Source organism: Clarias gariepinus, chromosome 13 (genome assembly GCF_024256425.1).
Source record: "Clarias gariepinus isolate MV-2021 ecotype Netherlands chromosome 13, CGAR_prim_01v2, whole genome shotgun sequence".
Classification (NCBI taxonomy): Eukaryota; Metazoa; Chordata; class Actinopteri; order Siluriformes; family Clariidae; genus Clarias; species Clarias gariepinus.
Window position 1 is genome coordinate 22,242,820 of NC_071112.1, and position 21,247 is coordinate 22,264,066.

The window sequence follows — 21,247 nt, forward strand, 5'->3', positions numbered from 1 at the left end:
TGGTGTCTCACTGGTAGAGGGAACCCTCTGTGTGTGAGATGTAACAGGCTAAACGCGCAGGTGCTAACGAGGAAATGAGTGAAACAAACAAAGTCAGGAAGCAGAAGAACAGCGAGACTGAAACGCGGAAGATCCAGTTTAGCCCAGAGAACCGCGCTGAGGTTACGTGTGTCACAGGGCTTCCCCGCGGCTGCAGCAGCACGCATCAGTGCAAACAGCACCGAGCGGACTCCGGAGGATCACCGCGACCAACTGGATTTTTACAACCCGATGAATAACTAATGCGTGGATTTGATACTCGGAATCAGTGTAAAAGTGGATTACGAGACGTAGATTTTCCTTTAAAAACCGAGTCCATTATCGATGCCAAAAGAGAGGCGGAGGTCTCTGAAGGAGGCGTTGACCTGTAGCTCCTCTCCCCTGAGCGGGAAAGAGCGTCAGGGCCACTGCTCGTCCGCACACGTCTGTAATGAGCGGCTGCCGATGGCGAGCGCGCGCTTGGTGCCGCAGCTGACCGTGACGGCGGACGAAGGCAGCGGCACGCGGCAGCTCGAGTACGAGGAGGCGGAGGGGCTGAACGGAGGAGCGCCGCTCCGCCGCAAGCTCTCCAACTCGTCCGTGTCGTCCACCGGCTCGTCCGTGGGCTTAGAGGAGTCAGAGGACGACGTGCTGAGCGACAACGAAACGAAAAGCAAAGGCATCGTTACTTTGGAGCATTTGGCAGATACAGGAGAGGTGGGTGTTCTGCGAGAAAAAAAAAAGCTTCTCAACCATCGAGGTCCTTCTGAAATCTCTAGCAGTAGCTTGTCAAAGGCTGATCTTAAAAAAAAAAAAAAAAGTGTCACACCATGCAGTGAAACTTTTTGTCTTTTTCATCTGTAGTCACGTTGCCTTCGATCATTTTGCACGCACAGATACTTTGTATAATGCATGAATCTGTGAGTGCAAAAAAAAAAAAAACACAGCAAAAACACTACAGGTTGTTTTGCATTTACATGCTCCAGCAATTCAAGGGCGACTATGATACAAAAAAAAGTCCACCATATCAAAGTTCATGTTCAAAAACGAAAATGTCCTTGCACCATCAACGGTGTACACGTAAAAAGTATGCATATTTTATCTTGAAATGCGTATTTAAAAATAACTCAAGATAATTTAAATTACAGCAATGAAAAACATCCGAAGTGTAATGCTTTACATTATTTTTTATTGTGCGTTATGAACCACTAAAGTACCTTTTACAGCTTCACACTAAAAGCAAATTAAAGCTTGCACCATCTGTACCACATGTACGAGGCACAATTCAGGTATACCTGATGGCACCACCCCAGAAACAAGGACGACCAAAAGTACAGCACCTTTATTGATATAAATGAATGATCAAGTGTTTTTTTTTTTTTTTTTAGTATAATAATGCTTTAAGAATGCTATAGGAGATGTCTGCAGTCTGCATGAACAAAACTGTAACCCACAAAAGTGTGAAAACAGATAAGGGCATAGTAGTTTGAAGCAACAGCACGAAGAAAGTAAAAAAAAACAACAACTTAATTCTGTAGTAATAAGACTGTATTCCACAGCATATGGTTAAATATTTATCAGATAAGATCCGGCCTTTCTGATGAATAGAACTTTTTTTGTTTAACAGGTATAAATTTATTGCATAAAATAATGTATCATTATGCAGGGGTTAGAAACTCAATCATAAATGTTGAAACTAAACCCATTCCAAACTTTCTAGACCAAAATGTCAGCGGTCGGTGGTGTCCTATTTAGCTTACTAAAATAACATTTAATATATCCACTGGAAAGAAATCACAAAGTAGTATTTTATCTGATGTGTGCGTGTGTGAGCGTGTGTGTGTGTGTGTGTGTGTGTGTGTGTTCCATTATCTGCCAAGTGGCAACTGCTGTGTTGCATAAATTCTCTGTTCCCGGAATCCCGTCGCTCGATCACATCCATAGAAGGCGTTAGCAGTCAAAGAACTTTAAACACATGCAGCGTCTTGAAGTCTGAAAGGCATGTCTGCACAATATCCAACCTTCTGATGACTTCATCACCTCTTGCTTGACGAGCTTGTTTTATCGTATGGAGGAAAAAAGTCCTTTACAAAAGGCATTAGAGCAGTTTGCTCTCAAATATCCCAAGGAATCGCGTAGTACACACAGGCTGTGTAAGGAAACCCTGATCTTATCTTGGCATATTTGAAGAAAACAAACCTTTAGCACTGTGACATTTACAGTCGAAGCCACATCATGCAGCAAGCATTTTCACTACCTCTTTAAAAAGAAACAACTCTGTGCCTGTTAAAATGCCACTCAGATGATCGTCACGGTGGTTAGAATAAGTATGCTTCATATATTTTACACATGGCTAAACAAAGAGCTCTTTATTTAGCATGTTCTTGTTTAATAGCCTACAGTTATGCTGTAATGCACTGGTTAGGGTTAGTTTTTTTTTTTTTTTTCTCCTTTGTCTCAGATCCTGGAAGTCCTTCCAGTGAATGAATACAAAAGCACGGGCTTCTTATGGACTGTCCATGGCAGCAGGTTAACACATCAACCAGGGTACGGTTTGTTCACTGTGTGCGTGCGAGGTGACATTTTGGTCAAGCCTAATGGGTTTACAAAATGGTTTGATTCACTGTAGACACACACACACACTCACACACACACTCACACACACTTTTACGCACATAGATGAGTATATGTTTACCTTTAAAACTTTATTTGCTTTGTTGAAACTCTGGAGCATATTAAGGAAGGTATTTTCCTGGTGAGTCCATGATGCAATATTTGCTGCAGACAAACGTTGTTTTGTTGTTTTAATTCAAGCTCGGGAGACACGTTGCTCTCCCACCCAAGATTTATAAGAGTTTAATGTCGGACTTGGTCGAGTTTGTGTATAAATTTCCAATATGACTGTACAGTTCAATATTTGACTTATGGGTGTGTTACAGATGTGTGCATTTACTGTTGTACAAGGTTCAGCTTTCATGTTGTGCAAAAGCTTAATTGTTATTGCTTATCTGTACATATGGGAGTTCTCCTCTGATTCGGTACAAATCCGCATACAGCTCCTGTCATGGAAAGTAGATCTCATTTGAAAAATGGCTTACCTTAAAAAATTTTCACCTTCATTTGTTCCATACAGCAAAAGGCCTGAGGTTCCTGTTTTGCACCAGTGTTTTATCGTTATGAAGAAGTACAAGTTGTTCATAACTAGTACATGAGCGATTACCTAGGAGGAATTATTCACAAGCCTTTCATTATAAGGGGCAAATTGTGTGCTTAGCATTTCGGCTGTGACCTTTCACTATAAACACTGTTGTGTGTCAGAATACATGTTTTGTGTGTGTGTGTGTGGGTGGGTGAGTGTGTGTAGGAGTGTGCGCACATGTTAGTGGAGGAAAATGGCATTTGAATTCAGGAAGGTTAATCGTTTCTAAATTCGAAATGCCGAACGCAGTACTTTTTACATGTAAGGTTTAAAACATGACAGGCCATGCTGTTGTAGGAAAATAATTACCAACGCAGTGTCGTGTCACAGGCTCCAACACCAACACGGTATTTTCCGTTAACAGCATGTGAGAAAGTATAGCGCAGCAATGTGTAAACACAAACAATATTTTGTTATATTGAAGAATGACATCATTTACATTATATAGTATGGAGAGTTGTTCCCTCACAAGCCTCTCTCTCATTTCTCTTTTTAATGATGTTAAGTAGACAAAGAAAATGTACATTGTCATGTGACAGAGAAACAAGACTATCCCGATACTGATAGTGATACTTGTCTGCTTGTAGAAAGAGGAAACTTGCAAGAATTTGGAAACATTGACATAAAGAATTCTATGTTAAAAAACAACAACAACTTAGGACTGCTACTGTGAACTCAATTGAATATGTAGTCTGAAGTTTAAAACAATAACTACACTAGAATACAGCTTATATTAGCTCTAGGAACTATTTAAGATGTTATATTCCACCTCATTATATCTAAGTGTGAAATAATTCCACTATTGCTTCTTTTTTTCTCAGCCACATAATACAAAAGAGGGATTTAAAATTATTTTTTTTCCCCCAGACTAAAAATATTTAAAATGTCATGACTGGATATGTTATGCTAACCTACATGTTCCTGTGACTTTTAAAAAAAGTGTACAACATCTTCTGTTGAATTTTGGAATGAACTAAAATTTTTAGCTGTTACCATGAAGTGCGCAAAATGAAGGAATGAGATCGCGTTTATAAGGTTAAGTTGTTTTTTATAACATAAGGACGTTTTCAATTTTAAATTCTAATTAGCATATCTTCTTTTCCTGTGGGCCGATTGTGATGAAACTAATTCTACTGTGTATGTTACCTCAAGCTCAAGTTTTTACGTGATGCACACACAAACACACAGACAGACAAAAATTTCAAAAAACATCTTAATGTGTTTTATTACTCCGTCCAAATGATTTTTACACAAATATCTTCAATGTACAGACATGCCAAATTTACAGTTAGATTATATTTACTCTATAGGTTATGTCTGGGGTAGCATTAAGGAATATTACTTTTAACTTGTGGATGCCTACAGGGGCCATTTGCAATGTTAATAACTTGTTTATTAAGAAAAACAATTACTAACTATGCTTTCATGACTGAGCAAAAAAAAAAAAAAAAAAAAAAGGCGTCACATAGGAAAAGAAATATCACACATACACATGATTACATGTTTTTTTTTGTTGTTAGTTGTTTTTATGAGCAAATAATAATAATTATAATATGTTTAACTTTTATTCTACCTGATATATCCAAAAACCCAAATACACAGGAGTCTAAAGCCTCTCTGTTAACACATACCGGCATGTAAACCCTTTTTTCCCCATTGACCTATGCTTTGGTTTTAATGGTTTTAATTAAAATAATAATTTTTAGTTTATAAACAACTGTTAATGGGGTCAATTTTTCAGTTATTTGCTGTTAGCCAATATGATAGCAAACTGGTACATTTAACAATGAACTAATGCAGTACACATTTTTATTCCAGTAAGTGCCACAATGATCGCAATGAGATTTTTTAGATATGTAAAATCAACTATGCAAAATTCATTTTTTAGTCATTTTTAGACATCCAGATGAGTCTCTACCAGTGTGTATACAAAACATGTGGACAAAAAAAACTTTCTTGCTTTTCAATTAATGTATTGGCCATGGCTTAAACAAACCAACCAGATTTATATAAGAACCCCCCCCCCCCTGTTTTTTAACCTCCTAGTGATGCACTTTATACCTGAGAAAATCTCAGCTTCAGTGTTATAAAAGTTATATATTGTATATTAAAATTTTCAAGTTAACAGATCTTGAAGATTATTTTCAAACTTCTGTTTGTGTTCTATTGTTTACATATGTCATTGAAGTTATTTGACACGTCACACGCTTTCCTAATTCTTAAACAGATAAAATCATTGTTCTTTCTGTGCCTTTGTTACACACCCAACCTAGTAAATGTGAATCCTCATAACTCATGGTTGACTGGAGATCTTAATCTTTTCACTCATTTGGCATCACTTCTGATGGAAATGTCAGCGAAAGTGTGGGTGTGTTCTTCAAAATTTCTTTTTTCAGGAATTTTACCCTCGTGTCAAAATTTGTTGCAGTTTTCACAGAGTAGCCCATTTCCTACTGAGTTGAAAGCAGTTTCCAGTCACGTGATAAGAAGCACAAGCAGTTTAAATAAATACCCCATAGCGGTTTGTAAATGTTTGGATGTTTTGAGCTCAGCTCAAAACATTCAGCTGCACGTTAGCTTTAAAATGGAATCATTCCTTCAGAGTTTCATTGCGGGATGTTTGCTTTTATTTACAGTAAGTATTTGTTATTTACATCTTTAGAAATGGCTGCTGTGCTAAAAAAAAGCCAAAAGAAGGCTGTGTTATACAGTAGGCCTGATGAAGTTTGCCAGTCTTTGGTGGTATCTATGGGTCACATACTTCTGGCAGCTGGATGAGACTTGCGACCACCTACTTAACGAGACAATTTTATTTAATAATATGTTAAATTGTCTAATTATCGATGGCTCTCTGAATTGAATGGTGACCAGGCTGTGAAATCGCAAATGAAACGATTTCCATGCCAACTGTCATGCTGGCTGTGTTTACTGGGGGAAAAATCGTTTCTCTGTTGGAATCAGTAATAAGCAGAAAAACAAACAACTGCGTGTTCAGGCGCGGGACCAAGTCATTCTGTGGCTCGAGAAGTCGAGTCATCTTCATAAAGCACTGTTAGTGCGACACATGGCACATTTTTACAAATGACAGTCTCTGAGGCCTCCATGAAATATTGCTACAGGATGACCGTCTATGAAATCCTCCTAATATTTACATTCGTTGGCTTTATGCAGATTAAATGCTTGTAGATTAGACTGCAAACATTTGCAGATTAATCCTAAACCAAATTACCTCCTGATCCTGCTGCTCAAGCTGTCTACCAATGCAATGTTACCTTTACTTGCTTTAACATAATGCTAATGCTAGAACTTAAAAGGCCCTGAAGAATTTATTTACAAAAATGACTTGTGTGTATTTATATACTTTTATATATATATATATATATATATATATATATATATATATACTTTTTGAGTCTGCGCCTAACACACATGCTCCAACTCACCTGAATACTTATCACACACCTGAACTAAAGCACACAGTATTTAAAGATTCTCACTAGAAATATTAATGATTAATGATTAATTGATTAATTGCTGTTAAGGAATTTAACCTATTCAGAATGTACTAACTGATAAGGTTTGTTTTGCATGTAGTGTTAACCTGGATCAGTCGTTATCTTACAGTAAGTATCCTCACTAGACAGGTTTACTTACATGCTTACTAATAACTTAATTGTAGAGTTGGGTCTCCACGATTCCTTTAATGAACACCAGATGAGTCAGCCTGCTTACAATCCACTTTCCCTCCCATCATCTTTATTTTCACATTCACATTTACCATTATGGTTACCATTAGTCATTAATGATAATTAATGTGTTGGTGTGTCAAGCAATTACAGGTCAACAAAGTTTAAATCAAAGTGGAAATTGTGTAATTGTGTTGATTTGACTAACCTTTCCAATGTCAGAACTTTTAAAAGTTAGAAAGTTTCTGTCACTTAAAAAAAGTTAATATGAGAAAATACATAAAAGAGGATAAAATTGAAAAAGATAGGGTATGATATAAGTCAAACCAGGACTTGATGAACTTTCTCATGGATGAAGGCGGAAACAAACATTGACATTTACAGACACAGAGCCCACTGGAATCATTTCTGTAAATTAGTTTTCAGCGAGTGAAACTCCTGATTCTTGAAAATCAACAGATTACTTGTCACTAACTTGCGGAAGAGATGCATCTGTCCGTGGGAACTTTACACACAATGATTCACCAACACCATTACAGCAACTCGGCTAGCAGCTATTGCCAAATCCCTCACACAGTTCTGACCTTATAATACAAGACATTTCCACATGTTTGGACCATTAAAGGCGTTCCTTTGAGCCCAGCGTTTCAGATGTGAAGCCGGCAGGAAGATCATGGCTTCGGCGCACTGAGAAAACTTCCTAACTTAATAATATAGAAGCACTAGTGAAACACTGGGATAAGTGCATTAGCATAACAGAAGGTTATACTGTATAGATAAATAAAGGTAGTTTTAACTCTTAACTGCTCTGTTATTCTGCGCGATTTCTAAAGTCCCAGTTTGACTTGAACACTCTTCATAAAAGTAAAACAAAAGACTGATGATGGAATGGCTGTTTATATGTTCAGTGTAAATGATAAGCAAATACTTGCTTCATGGTTGTTCCACATCAGTAAAAGTAACTTACATTAAAAAAAAAAAAATGTTTTTAATATGTAAAAAGTGTCAAGGTTGGCAACTTGGTGCTGTTATCGGGAAAATAAGCCACCTATTTTTTTCCTCCGTCCTCAATTTGGTAACTTGAAAATTTCCAGCTTGCTCTATTCTCAGCTGACATCGACCCACTGGGGCGGTTGAAAGTTAACATGTGCTTCCTCCTTGACACATGAAGCCTGCCAAAAGCAACTTTTCATGTCTGCTCATGCTGTGTCACAAAGCAGCGTCACACACCCAAAGATAAGCTCTATTTCACAGACATGAGCTTACAGCCACCTGTGATTGGCTAGTGTCACTGTGACCGAAAGAGAGGAGAGAATTATATGTGCCCGTCACACCCCCTTCTAGGCAACGAAGCCCATCTCTTGGTTCATAGATAGCATTGTCTCTTACACCACTGATTATTATTGTATGTTTTATTCCTTATTTGATCAAATGTCATTATAGCATTGTTGTTTATAGCTGTGATATTTTCCTATTGATGCTTTACCCTCATGTCAATAGTCCTGATTTGAGTTGTACAACTTAAATGACAGTTTTGACATTACAACATACTTCCTGTTCGGCTTTCCATATGAGAGGAATAACCGAAACAATTTTCAGCATTCAGACCCCTGCGACCTATATAATTAACCAAGTTGATGTTTGCTGTGTCACAGCAGGCAAAACCGTGGTGGACGTTGAAGACTGTTGTGCATTGGCATGTTGTAGCCTCGCAGAGAAAGCGGCTGTCTTGGGTTCAGTTAGCCGGTCACAAAGGTAGGAACAGTTCATTCCAAAATCAATACTAAAGTATAAACAGTGGATTCCATTGCCCTAGTGTTTTTATTGATACAGGCAGCTTCAAAGCTGGAGAACACGGCACCATCCTTAAGAAGTATTCTGAGAACGAAAAGCTATGTTTCGAGCACATAAGAGGAGATGTGATGGAACGATTTGTACCAAACTACAGAGGAACTGTTGAGAGAGATGGCGAGCTCTTCCTGCAGATGAGTGACCTGCTGACTAACTTCAGTGGGCCAAATGTCATGGACTGCAAAATGGGAGTGAGGTGAGTAATTAAACAGCAAGCACTTGCTCTGTAAAAAATAAATGTAGATTTATAGACTACAAACCTCTTTAATGAGCTGTAATGTCGAAAGAAGTGTTGGATATAGATAAATAACTGTGTTTATTGCTTCTTTAATGCTAGCAGATGGCTTGTTATGCAGTAAACAACAGACTAGATATCCATGTGGTCAGAAAGTGTCATATAAAAAAAGAGCTGGATGAAGGAGTGATGCAAATGTTTAAGTGTCAGTGCATCGTGACTGCATTTTGCCTGCCAAATGCTAGAGCTAACTGGCCACTGCTTAAGTATACAGGGAGTTGTACAGTAGACAACATTAAAATTGATGTTATGGTTAAATAACATTAACATCACAGAACATTCAGAAAGTAACATTGATTATCACCTATACACCAGCAGACTGGCGACAGGACACCCAAGGCTCACCCATGACAGCAGGGCAAAAAAGCCAATGTAGCACAAATTCTCCTTAAAACTTATTGAGAGAAAGGCACTAGAATGCCCAGTGCACCATGGCCCACCATAGGGGTGGGCGATATACCGGTAGACACGGTTAACCGCTAGAAATTTGTCAACCGATAGAGATTTTGGTCTATCGTCTTAATCGCGGTTGAGATCACGTGACGTTGCACGTTACGTAACCACGCAATACACGTTCACTTCTATGGGAAGCCAGACACATCTAAAGTGGGACGAAACCGCGGCACCCGATCGAGCCGGCGTGGGCAGATCAAATATCCAGACCCGGTGGATCGCGCAGCTCGGACCAACTTGAGCAGCGCTGCTCGAATCACAAACCTGCGCAACTCTGGTAGAAATAAACCGCGCCGACCATCAAAATTCACTTTACCCCGCTGGGATGCGCACGTACAAACCAGGCATGGCAAGACGGAAACAATATTTAACAGTCCTGACATTTTAAATAAATAGTTTTTAAATAAAAAACAGTGGGTCGCGCAGGTTTGATCTAGCGCAGAGATGATCTGGTTTATTCACGCAGCGGACTGGGTTGAGCAGCGCTGCTCGAACCAGCGCTGCTCAACCCCAGATAGTCACACTGCGCTGTCCACTGGGCCGCGCAGATATTTGGTTCAATGGGGTGCCACAGTTTCGTCCCACTTTTGATGTGTTTGGTTTCACATACACTTCGACAATGGACGAAGATGGTGCAGCAGCAGTGAGTTTGCTTACATGTGACAAAACCAACAACGAGGAGATTGTAAAGAAAAAAGGTACATCGTCTGTGTTGTGGAATCGGTTTGGGTATAAGAAAAGTGATACGAATGAGACGAACGTGATTTGCAAGGTATGCAAGTGCACTGTTTAAACAAATGGGGGAAACACGTCAAACCTTTTCTATCATCTGAAATCCAAGCATCCAAACGAATATGGCCAAAGTAAAAAAATGCGGCAAACCTCAGCAATTACAGTTTAAATAAAATGACATTATTTAAAACAGTTTCTTTGTGTTTGAATTTTTATTTATGCATTTTCAGATACAAATTGCTATGTTGTGATATATATCGGTATTGAGGTAGAAAATTGCTTCTACCGTGATAGAAGATTTTGGTTATACCGCCCACCCCTAGCCCCTTATACTGTCCACCGGGGCCAACCTGGCCTTCAAACTCCTCAGCACCACAGTTTTGAATTAAATGCTCCTTTTAGAATGAAGTTGGTGTACTAATTAAAGGTGCTTGTTGTTAAATTCGGGAGCGGTGTTGGCATTAGGGATATAACTGAATTTCAGTTAGTTATTTAAAAAAAAAATTTGGCAAAGTTTAAATTAAACAATTAGTTTGTTGATATGTTACAAACAAATAACGTATATGGATTAGGATTTCGACTGGAGTGATGTACCTGAAATGAACTGTCAGGGTCAGAATTCACAGACCATACTGACAGTACTTCCAGTACTTCTTGTTCTTCTGTGTGTTGTTTCTGTGGGATGTTTCAGTGGTTATAGTGGTAAAGTGTATACACTGCCTGGCCTAAAACAAAGTCATGCTCTCTTACCTTTTATTCAACCACCTTTGGCTTTGATCACAGCACTCAATGTGGTGGCACGTTCATGTGTGAAAATCTTTAGAAAAGAAAAGCCATAGATGTAATACCTTGGTCATTCAGCACCTTCAGGTAGTCAGCTGATTTTGTTTTATTGTCACATAACGTTGCTGAGAATAGACTTGACCAACTGAAGCCACCCCAAACCATAACGCTTTCTCCAGAGGCTCCAGAGGCCACTATGCTTTGCATCATCATGCATGTCCCTGGTCTCACCCTGACACACCCAGCTCTCTGGAATAGGGTCTGTCTGGACTTATCAGACCACAAGTTCTTTTTTTTTATCCATGTTCAGATAGAAATATGTAAACTATGGAAGATATACGATAGAAAATATAAACATTGAATCTAATATCCACATATGTAAGGTTAATGACTACTGTAAGGTAGGCTTAACCTTATGAGGCTAGTTGAGCTATAATGCTGACAAAACAAATACTTATATTCAGTTTGAATTTTAATTAGAATTCCAGCTACTCCAGCTTTGTTCCTGTGCCTTATAATCACTTATCCATTTAATAAATACTGTAAATTGTAAACTTATCGGAAGATGTGAGGCAAAATCCTGTATTAACATACAGATGAATAGTTATACCTTTAAATTCGGTCTTCCTGCAATACTAAAATTCTGCAGGTCTAATGATTTTATGGCGAAACCAAAGAAAATAAACTTAGATGTACAACAATATTGAACTCAGACTGACTTCCTGTCCTCTTCTGCCCAAGGCTTATGTTGTAACACCTGTGGTATCTACAATAATGCTTTACCAATCATTTATTTCCTGCAGAATAACTGCGGCTATTTACATTGTTTTGTTTGTCACGCGAAGCAAGTCAGTCTCAGTGCTTTGTTGGTGTCTAACAATGAAAATGGCATATACTGCACATAGAAACCGTGAGTGGCTGAGTGGAGCTGATGGCAGACAGAGACGAGGGAAAAGACTGTCTTTTTTTCTCTTATGCACTATCCTTCACACTCCCTCATTGCAACTTGTTTTTATTTTCTTTGTCATTGGCTGCTGGCTTAGGGCACAGTAGCATTACCTGTCTGTTGTGAATTTTACGCAACTGTGCGTGACTGCTGTTCTTCAGGGCGCTGGATCTGCACGATTTGGTTGCCGTGACATGCAGGTCGACAGGTAGGGGTGTGGCGGTATCACAGAATCAAAACTCACATACAGTTGTCGGGTTTGTAACCAGATTTTCATTAAAATTAGATGATAAGAGCTAAAATACCTTTTCTTTTAAAAACCAACAATATAAAATTTGTAAAAACCTCACGCAAAAAGCCGACTTAGAAAAGTCAGAGGGCACATGTAGGCAGATACTGTTTTTTAGCACTACTAATTTACCCGTACTTACTGTAAGTAAAGAATACATACACCACGAGGATTTGCTGTGCATAATGTTATTTCCAAGCAGTTGATGCTTAAGTAAAAGATTAATCATATTTTTTAATATGTAGTTGTAACTGATGTAGCTGATCCATGTAAACTTGTGTGAAATGAGTCATTAAGTGTGTGTGTGTGTGTGTGTGTGGTTTGCTTTAGCCTATTTAAACACCTGTTTCAGCTTTTGGTCTGTTTCCTGTTGAAGCAGAGAGAGAGTAGAGCTAAACCTCATGAAAAACGAAGCTCACGATTAACGACCGAGGCATGAATTTCCGGCTCAGAGCACTTTCTTTGTCTCTGCACACTTACACAAGCACACGTGGGGTGTCCCTTAGGGCTTCCTTCTCATACGCTTTACACATGACAGACACGTCCTCATACACACTCAGACACATACACAGACATGTTTTTTCAGAGGAGTCCCCTGCTGACTTCCTCTTTTCACACAGGAAGTCACGACGAGAATGAAACTGAAAATCGCACTAAAAAAATCAAGAACATGAAAACAACTCCAGAGTGCACTTTTTTACTCTGAGACCTAACTAATAGTAGATACTTACTGTATTAAAAAATGATTATTATCTTACTTAGGGAAATGATGGGTTTTTTGGCGCCAGTGTTTTCCACCTTGCTGTATGCAGTAGTTCTTTACAATAAATGGCCTGACAAATTATGGTAAAGGCTTACAATCGGGTGGGTGCTATCATTGAAAATGCTCTGATAAAATAGGAACTAAAATTCTTAGCTTCAGAGAGTTGATTTCAACCCAACACACCTTTAAAATCAGGCATTAAAGGGTTTTGTCTGCTTTAAAATGGTTCATCAGATTCCGCAGCAGGGGTCATAAAGCTCTTCGCAGCTTCTCTGTCAGAGAGTGACTCATGCTTCGCTATGTGTCGTCTCCTTTCCCATCAGAACCTATCTGGAGGATGAGCTGGTGCGCGCCAGGGAGAAGCCCAAGATGCGCAGGGACTTGTATAACAAAATGCTGGAGGTGGACAGCGAGGCTCCCACTACAGACGAGCGCAAGCAGCAGGCCGTGACCAAGCTACGTTACATGCAGTGGAGGGAGACTCTCAGCTCCACCAGTACTTTGGGTTTCCGCATCGAGGGCATCAAGGTACCTGCACAGGCTAACACAAAACAAACATTTGATGAGGGAGGGCACTTAGTAGCAGTGGAAACAGGATACAGTGTATGAATTATTTATTGTTATCTCATGCGCATGTAAATGTCAACATAAAGGTTATGCCACAAATATTGACGCTGAGTAATAGACTGTGTCTCATCCAGCACCTATGGATAAGTCCATAATTCTCTATTTACTGGACATAATATATACAGATATACAATATATATTTATATATATATATATATATATATATATATATATATATATATATGCAGTGGCTCAGGAAACCCTTCACTATTCATATTTACTACTGAAACTGCAAAAGTTATGCTGATTGCAAGGCACAAGCACATTCATACCCATTACTCACTATGTGCAATTTAGAAATGCTCATCAGACTATAAACCATACCTTTCGGAAACTCAGCAACCACAGGGAGAACATGCAAACTCCATACACACAGACTGGCGGGCAAATTTAAAACTAAGGCGCGAAGCAAAAGTGCTAACCACTAAATCAAAACCTGTGTTTGGTCTTTCTTTGGAAGTTTCTTTAAATTAAACCACAAAGCTGTCCGATGGGTTTCCTCAGTATGTTATACATAAATAATATTAATACCTCGTAGTTTATTATTGTTGTTGTTTTTTGTTGTTGTTGTTAATTTTTTCAAACTGAATTAACAGAAAGCAGATGGAACGTGCCGCACTGACTTTAAGAAGACTCACTCAATGGAAGAAGTCACACAGGTCTTCAAGGACTTTGTCAGCGGGAAGGGGAAAATAATTGTGCGTAAAACGAACTAGATCAACCAGTTTGGTTAGCTTTCCATGCCCTACTGCAATTCTGGCCAATATTCTAAATAATATTTTAAGGGGAAAGGCATACTTAACACATATAGGTCATATTAACACAGAGAATTGTGAATTACCCCAGATTTATTAATTTTAGATTTGCTTGACTTGAGTAGATAGATAAATAGATAGACACACAATGACACATTATTCTGGAATAGGATCAGTCTGGACATGAACTTTTTTCAATGGTCCATAGTCCACTCTTTATGCTTCCTAGCAATTTAAATGTTTTTCCGACCACATTTCTTCCTCGAAGATGATGGCTCACCACTATCCTTCCAGGTCTTAATAATGTGTTTAACAGATCTTACCCCAATTTTGGTAGTTTTAGCAATATCTTTATGCCCTTTGACATAGTTGTTTAAGAAATGAAAAGCTAATCACTGCATCAGTTAGTGTTAAATAACTTGTTGTCAGCTGAACCTTATTAATCATTGCAGACATTATGCAATGGAGTCTTGTTGCTTAGTTAAATCCATGTGGTGACTTTTTTTGGCCAAGCCATGTAGATATAAGTATATAAACAAGAGTTTATGATAAAATACAGTACAGTACTGGGTAAAAAAAAAGGAAAGCAGCAACAGCATTTACCATCATCCAAAAAATACAACAATAAAAGTGTTTTTTTTTAATGCACAATGATCTTTAAAAGTTATTTCCAGATAAAAGGGCAAACCGTATTTAAACACAGCCCAAAATTATGTGGGATAAGCACTTCTGAATAAGTTTATATAATTTGAATATGGTATGCCATGGAGAAAAATGAGAGGCAGTGTTGGCGATTATTTTCTGAGAAGAGATTTCCGGAGACACAGGGCAATATGACTAAAGGTTTTAGAGCCCATAGTGGTTAAGCGGATATAGGAAGTCTAAGAGAAGCCTTTATGTGGAAGAGCAAAGAGTAAAAGAGGTGAGAGCAGGTGTAGATCATTATGAGCTTTGAGGGCTTTGAAAGTGACACTTTCCAAATCAATACAGGATTTAAAAGGGAGTCAGTGAAGTTGTTGAAGTGGTTGGGTGACATGATGCATTTCAGGGATTAGTTGGAGTTAATAAAGGAAATTATGTGGTAGACCAGATTCCAGAAAAGAATTTACTGGTTGTAACCACGTCATGAATGGAGGGTAGAGGAAGAGTGGATTATGGAAATGCCTAAATAGAAGTAAAATTACTTAGTGACACTGTTAAAAAGAGATTCAAATGACAATGTGCTGTTAAAAATACACTATATTGCCAAACATGTTCACTCGCCTGCCTTTACATGCATATGAACTTGAGTAACATCCTATTCTTTACTCTTAATGCTTTAGCATACCAAGATATTTTGGACAATTTCATGCTCCTAACTTTGTGAAAAAGGTTTTGGATTGCCCCTTTTTGTTCCAACATGACTGCGAACCAGTGCACAAAGCAAGGTCCATAAAGACATGAATAGGCATGTTTGATGTTGAAGAACATGACTGGCCTGAGTCCAGAACTCAACCCAATAGAATATTTTTGGAATGAATTAAAGACTGCGAGTCAGGCCTAAAACTGTTATAGTTTCAAAGAATGGTCATATTTAACTCTTTGTACCAAGAAATGAATGTTCATATGCATGTGAAGGCAGGTGAGTGAATACTTTTGGCAATATAATGTAAGGAGTGGGAGAAACTGAGAAACTATCAAAAGCAAGTGAAATAGCTATCTGACTTGTAAGGAGTAGATTAGGAAGGTATAACCAGAGCCTTTGTCATATTCCTATTTTGTTTAAGAAAGCTGGAAGAAAATTGAGTTTTTGTTTTGTGTAGGCAGCTGGTGAGACAGGAGAGTAAAAAGGCAGAGTTAGGCTATGTGTACTTATAAAGCTGTGTGTTATCTGCACACTGCACAACAATGAAAATGATTACCAGATTTTTTTTTTTTTTTTTAAATGTGAACATGGGGAGAAGATAGCTCAGAACAGAAGGGGGCCTAGGGCAGAGCCTTGGGGAATACCAATAATAGACTAAAATTAACAAGTATTCTACAATATTTGTCTGGTAACTTGCTACTTTTTGTATTTACCATAGGGTGGAGTGTTTAATGCTTTGTTTCTTTCTTTAATCTATCTGTTACAGAGCTCCTACATTAGGAGGCTAGAGGATATCAGACAGACCCTGAAAACTTCAGAATTTTTCATGAAACATGAGGTAAATTAAAGCACATTTGTACTTTTGCTCCTGGCAGACAATACCTTTATTTCTTTGTATTTGTAATAGAGTAGATTGCACTGTCCTGGGGCACATAAACCTTTAAAGGCATCTTATGGAAAATTTAATTTCCCAGGTCATTGGGAGTTCAATGCTGTTTATCCACGACCACACGGAGCGAGCTGAAGTTTGGCTCATCGATTTCGGTAAGACCACAGCTCTCCCTGCTGGACAGACGCTGGATCACGCTAAACCCTGGCATGAGGGCAACCGAGAAGATGGATACTTGTGGGGCCTTGACAATCTGCTGGACACCCTCAGCTCACTGCAGGCACAGTGCTCATAGTGAACTTTATACATCGTGCCATGGAGAAAAATGATAATTTCTTCCTTTGCAATATAAAAGTCAAACGTACTCTCTTGACACTCTCTAATTCCCCCCAGCTGTTCTCTTTTATGAGTAACTATCCAGGAGTTCAAGAGAGCCTAATTTAATTCAGTGCCTCATGCCTCTTGCAAATAAAGTCAGAAGATTTAAAGAGCACACTGACAACAATTAATATCCTGTGTTTGTCAGTAGCTTCAGTTTAAATGGCTATACACCCATAGTGAAGACTTATTACACCACTGCAGTCGGAATACACAATTTACCATGCACTATTACGGAAAGTTCATTACCAACAAATTATCATAACAAAACAAAAAAACAGAGGCAAATTGCTTTACTTATGCTTCGAGGGAAGCTTTTATGATTTGTTTTATGGTGATTAGTTAGAGCTAATGTTTACCGGACAAATATGTACTATTCCTCCCGGAGGATAAGAAACACATTTAAGGCAGAGTCTATTATTTGCTTAAAGCTTAAGCAAGGAATTATCACGAGACATCCTCCCACATCTGGGGGTGGCTCACTAGATTTAGCTGCCACACTCACTTGCTTTCTCTTAAGCCTTATCTTGAGATCAGTGCTGTGATCATGGTCTGTTTCGCACTTTAAGGTGTTGTGGGATGACTCATTTGTTTGTGGGGTGGCTTTGCTTTAATTGCAAATGAAGACTTCATGTGATTACTGGTGTAACGGCAAGTGTGGATTAGTGTAATGCTGATTGTGACTCATGAGCAAAGTGAACCGACAGTCTTGGAAATAGGAGATCATAGCAGGAACCTTAGTCATCTGTTTCACAGTGCAATTATGGGTAAAGCTAAAAAGGCTGCATAATAACTAAAGACTGTATTTACACTATTAATGAACTACCCTCTATGTTATCTTTTGCAAGCATAATTTTTAGCAGGTGGTATTATGTGTGGCCATTCTGATTGTATTTCCACCACAAGAACAGAACTACTTTCCAACCTGTTGGTTCATCTTGTTTTTATTTAAAATTGGCATGGCGTCAGCGTGAGCAGTTAAAGCTCATTGTTTGTAACCAGTTGAAATCCCAAGAATGCCAAAGAGCAAGAAACTTAACCTTTCCCATATCTGGTTGTGTTTTTACTTGTAAGCAGCTTGGGTAAAAGCGTCCACCCAATAACCTTAACATAAACCATTTGTAGCGAATTTGTGGTAAAATGAAATCACCAACCTGCAGAAGATTGAAGACAGGTTCCCATGTCTCTGTTATTTTTTTCTTTCCACACATTTCAACTCATTCTGTTCTGTCACCTCCTGTGTTATTTCTTATTGTGGGACTGTCTGCTGGTATCCATTTCCTCCTTTGAAACTTTAAAAATGTGTATGGGTTTACGAAGGTCTGTGGGTTTTAACCGGGTTTAAACCCCTGATCATTTTTAGAGACTTTCCTACTTGAATATGACTAGTATGCAATTAATCAGTGTATATACAAACTGTTATGTTTCTGATTATTTTCAGAGCTTGTTTTGTGGCAAAGAGTGGTACTGGGATTTTTCTTGTTGATTTGATAAAGGCTGTATTGTATTTTTATGGTGTTAAGCATTAAGTGTAAGGACCTGGGCTGCCGTTTGCTTATCTATATTTCTTTAAAAAGTATTTTTCATGTCAGATCGGACAAATTTTACCTTCAAACACTATTGTTTTTAGGGACAAGGTGACAGTATTAGTTGTCACACGATGAACACATGTGAGATGTTCTCATAATAAATACCTTTAAAATAACATTTTGTTGTCTTTTTTTAAGATGAGTGTACTATTACAATTTGGTATGGCAGTTAGATTTAGTGATTTAGTTAATTTCTAGAACTGGAATGGTAGGATAATGAGTAAATTAACATGCAATTAAAGAGAAGTGACAAATAAAAAATTAACATAGTAGGAAGGTAGTAAAATGACATGTAGGCGTGACCTGTAGCAGGAAATAAATTAGGATTGTTGAAATTTTCGAATGGATCGTGCAGAAGCACGAGGCAGAAGTTCAAATTCATAAACAGAAATGTAATTAAAAATGTTTTTATTAGATAATTGGAATTACTCAAATAAATCTCCAACACTATTATATCCAATAGAAATAAGATTTTCCCAGATTGAAAAACAACACAGTTCATCAAAATACATTGTGTCCCCTTGTGGTTATTGAAGATGATGCAGCTCCCTGCATGAACAGTGGGCAGTGATGCAGCCCATTGGCAGTGATAAGGTCTTAATGATCAAAAGGTTAAACAAATAACAGAGGTAAAATAACATAAGGTTAAGTGATATATAACTATATATTTGTAAATGTTAGTCCATAGTAAATGCACACATTACACATATTGTAGTGGCCACACATATTAATACATCTGTCATCTCTTGTAGGTCTCCTTGTACACAAAACAGGGAATATCACAAATTATTAATAGCCTATCTGTCTGAAAAATTGTGGCAAAACTAGTGAAATTCTCATGTGACCTAAACCCAATAGAAAACTATTGTACAATAGTGAAGAAGGCAGTAGCAGTCAAGAAACCATTTTTTATATATGATCTTCATATGCATCAGATTGTAAAAAATAAAGGACTTCGTGCTAAATATTGATTCTTGTTTAGCCATTTTATTGCATAAAATAACAGATTTTTATTATATTCATTATCATTTAAAAAAAAAAAAATTAAAATCTTTCTCAATACTTTTGGCCCCCACTGTACATATATGTACCATATACTTGCAAGAAGTAGACATCCATAACAAAATGTATGCACCAAAATTTGTTACATTTTTAAACAGGTTAAGATTAACCTATATAGATAGTAAAAATACTTTATTGACTTCCCTGAAGCGGCTTTAAGAGCAACAACTTGTCTAGGGATAGAATGAACTTTAAATTGAACTTTAAATTGCTTGGACTTAAATGAGCAAATACTTAAGAGCATTTGATTGTATAATTACTGCAGTGATTAATACGTTTTAGCTGCCAACAATTATTTTTAATCCTAACTGATGCAGTAAGTAGCTTCTCATTTTTTAAACAACCATATCGAAAGACTGTGGTCCTGGAAAACTGTGGCTGTGTTACAGAAGGGTCAATTTATTGACCTGGATCCAGGAAAGGCAACACAAAGGAGATTACTGAAATTGTTAGGGAGACTAATTAGAAAAAATGCTTCAATTTGCTAGGGAGCATAATGATTGGACTTTTGAGCAATGGAAAAAAAGGATGTGGGCTGCTTAGTTTAGATTGACCCTATTACAACGTGATGGGAGTTAGAAGGGTAATCATGCATCATGACCACTGTACGAGCCTCTGGAGACAGTTTTATGATCTGGAGGCAGTTTTATGATCTTGTTGCGTCAGCTGGATCGATCTAGGCTCAGCATTTTTACATGGCAATAAAATGAAGTCAGCTGATGACTTTAATATACATACAGTAATGATTATCCCATCAATGAATATTCCTGTACTTGGGTAAAAGTATAGATCTTCCGGGTATAATATTACTCAAATAAAAGGAGAAGTAGAAAGAGTAGAGTAGAAAAGTACTCACCTCCGAATGAACTTAAGTAACAAAAACCCTGACCTTATACAGTATTTGCTCAATATAGCTTATGAATCATAATCATTCTCTGTGTGAATTGTAAACATGCTGTTGTCTTCGCTGTCTGAAACCATCTCTGCTTCTGGTTGCAAACACCTGCTACAAGATTACTTGTTTTTACTTTCAGAGGGAAGATAAATCATATACAATTATGCATAATAGTCAATGTTTGGCGATATTACTGCTTCAAATGCTGCACAGTTCTCTGGGTATGTAACTCAACAACACCATGCGAAAATAAAGTGAAGTAATTAGTAAGTAAGTAAATGTACTAAGCTACCTTCCACCTCTGTTGGTGGGACACTCCACTCTTTGAAAATCAAAAATGTCAAGTAATTTTCAATTCTAGGCATGTTTAAAAATCCTAATCTGAAAAAAGGAAAGTAATAGTCATAATAGGAAAAAAAATTCGTGCATATATTTATTACAAAACTATGGATGTTTACTTCTTATAAATCTGATAATTTAACATATTTTTAATGAAAGAGTAAATGAGAATGACAAGGTATGAAAATCTCCTTTGCAAGTATAAAATGTTACGGCAAATTTCAATATATAATTGAGGTTTTGCTAACAAAAAAAATCAATCTCTACAGTAAATGGCAGTTTAAAATGTAAAATGCAACGAAACAGCAGGCCTAACAAGTAGTTAGCCTCACACTAAGCTTGGCTATATTTCC

General features: G+C 37.7%; 1 protein-coding gene across 2 annotated transcripts; it reads left to right on the plus strand.

The window, feature by feature from the left end:
- The first annotated feature begins 15 nt into the window (after window positions 1-15).
- Window positions 16-18,714, plus strand: itpka (inositol-trisphosphate 3-kinase A). 2 transcript variants are annotated; one of them, XM_053510062.1, is made up of 7 exons: window positions 16-735; window positions 8,562-8,658; window positions 8,737-8,950; window positions 13,339-13,543; window positions 14,239-14,340; window positions 16,509-16,580; window positions 16,717-18,714. In XM_053510062.1, the coding sequence occupies exons 1-7, from the start codon at window positions 364-366 to the stop codon at window positions 16,924-16,926; spliced, it is 1,272 nt and encodes a 423-aa protein (XP_053366037.1). In that variant the 5' UTR covers window positions 16-363; the 3' UTR covers window positions 16,927-18,714. The 2 variants fall into 2 exon arrangements, with proteins under 2 accessions (XP_053366037.1, XP_053366036.1); XM_053510061.1 differs by having other exon boundaries at window positions 26-735; window positions 8,559-8,658.
- The last annotated feature ends 2,533 nt before the right edge of the window (window positions 18,715-21,247 follow it).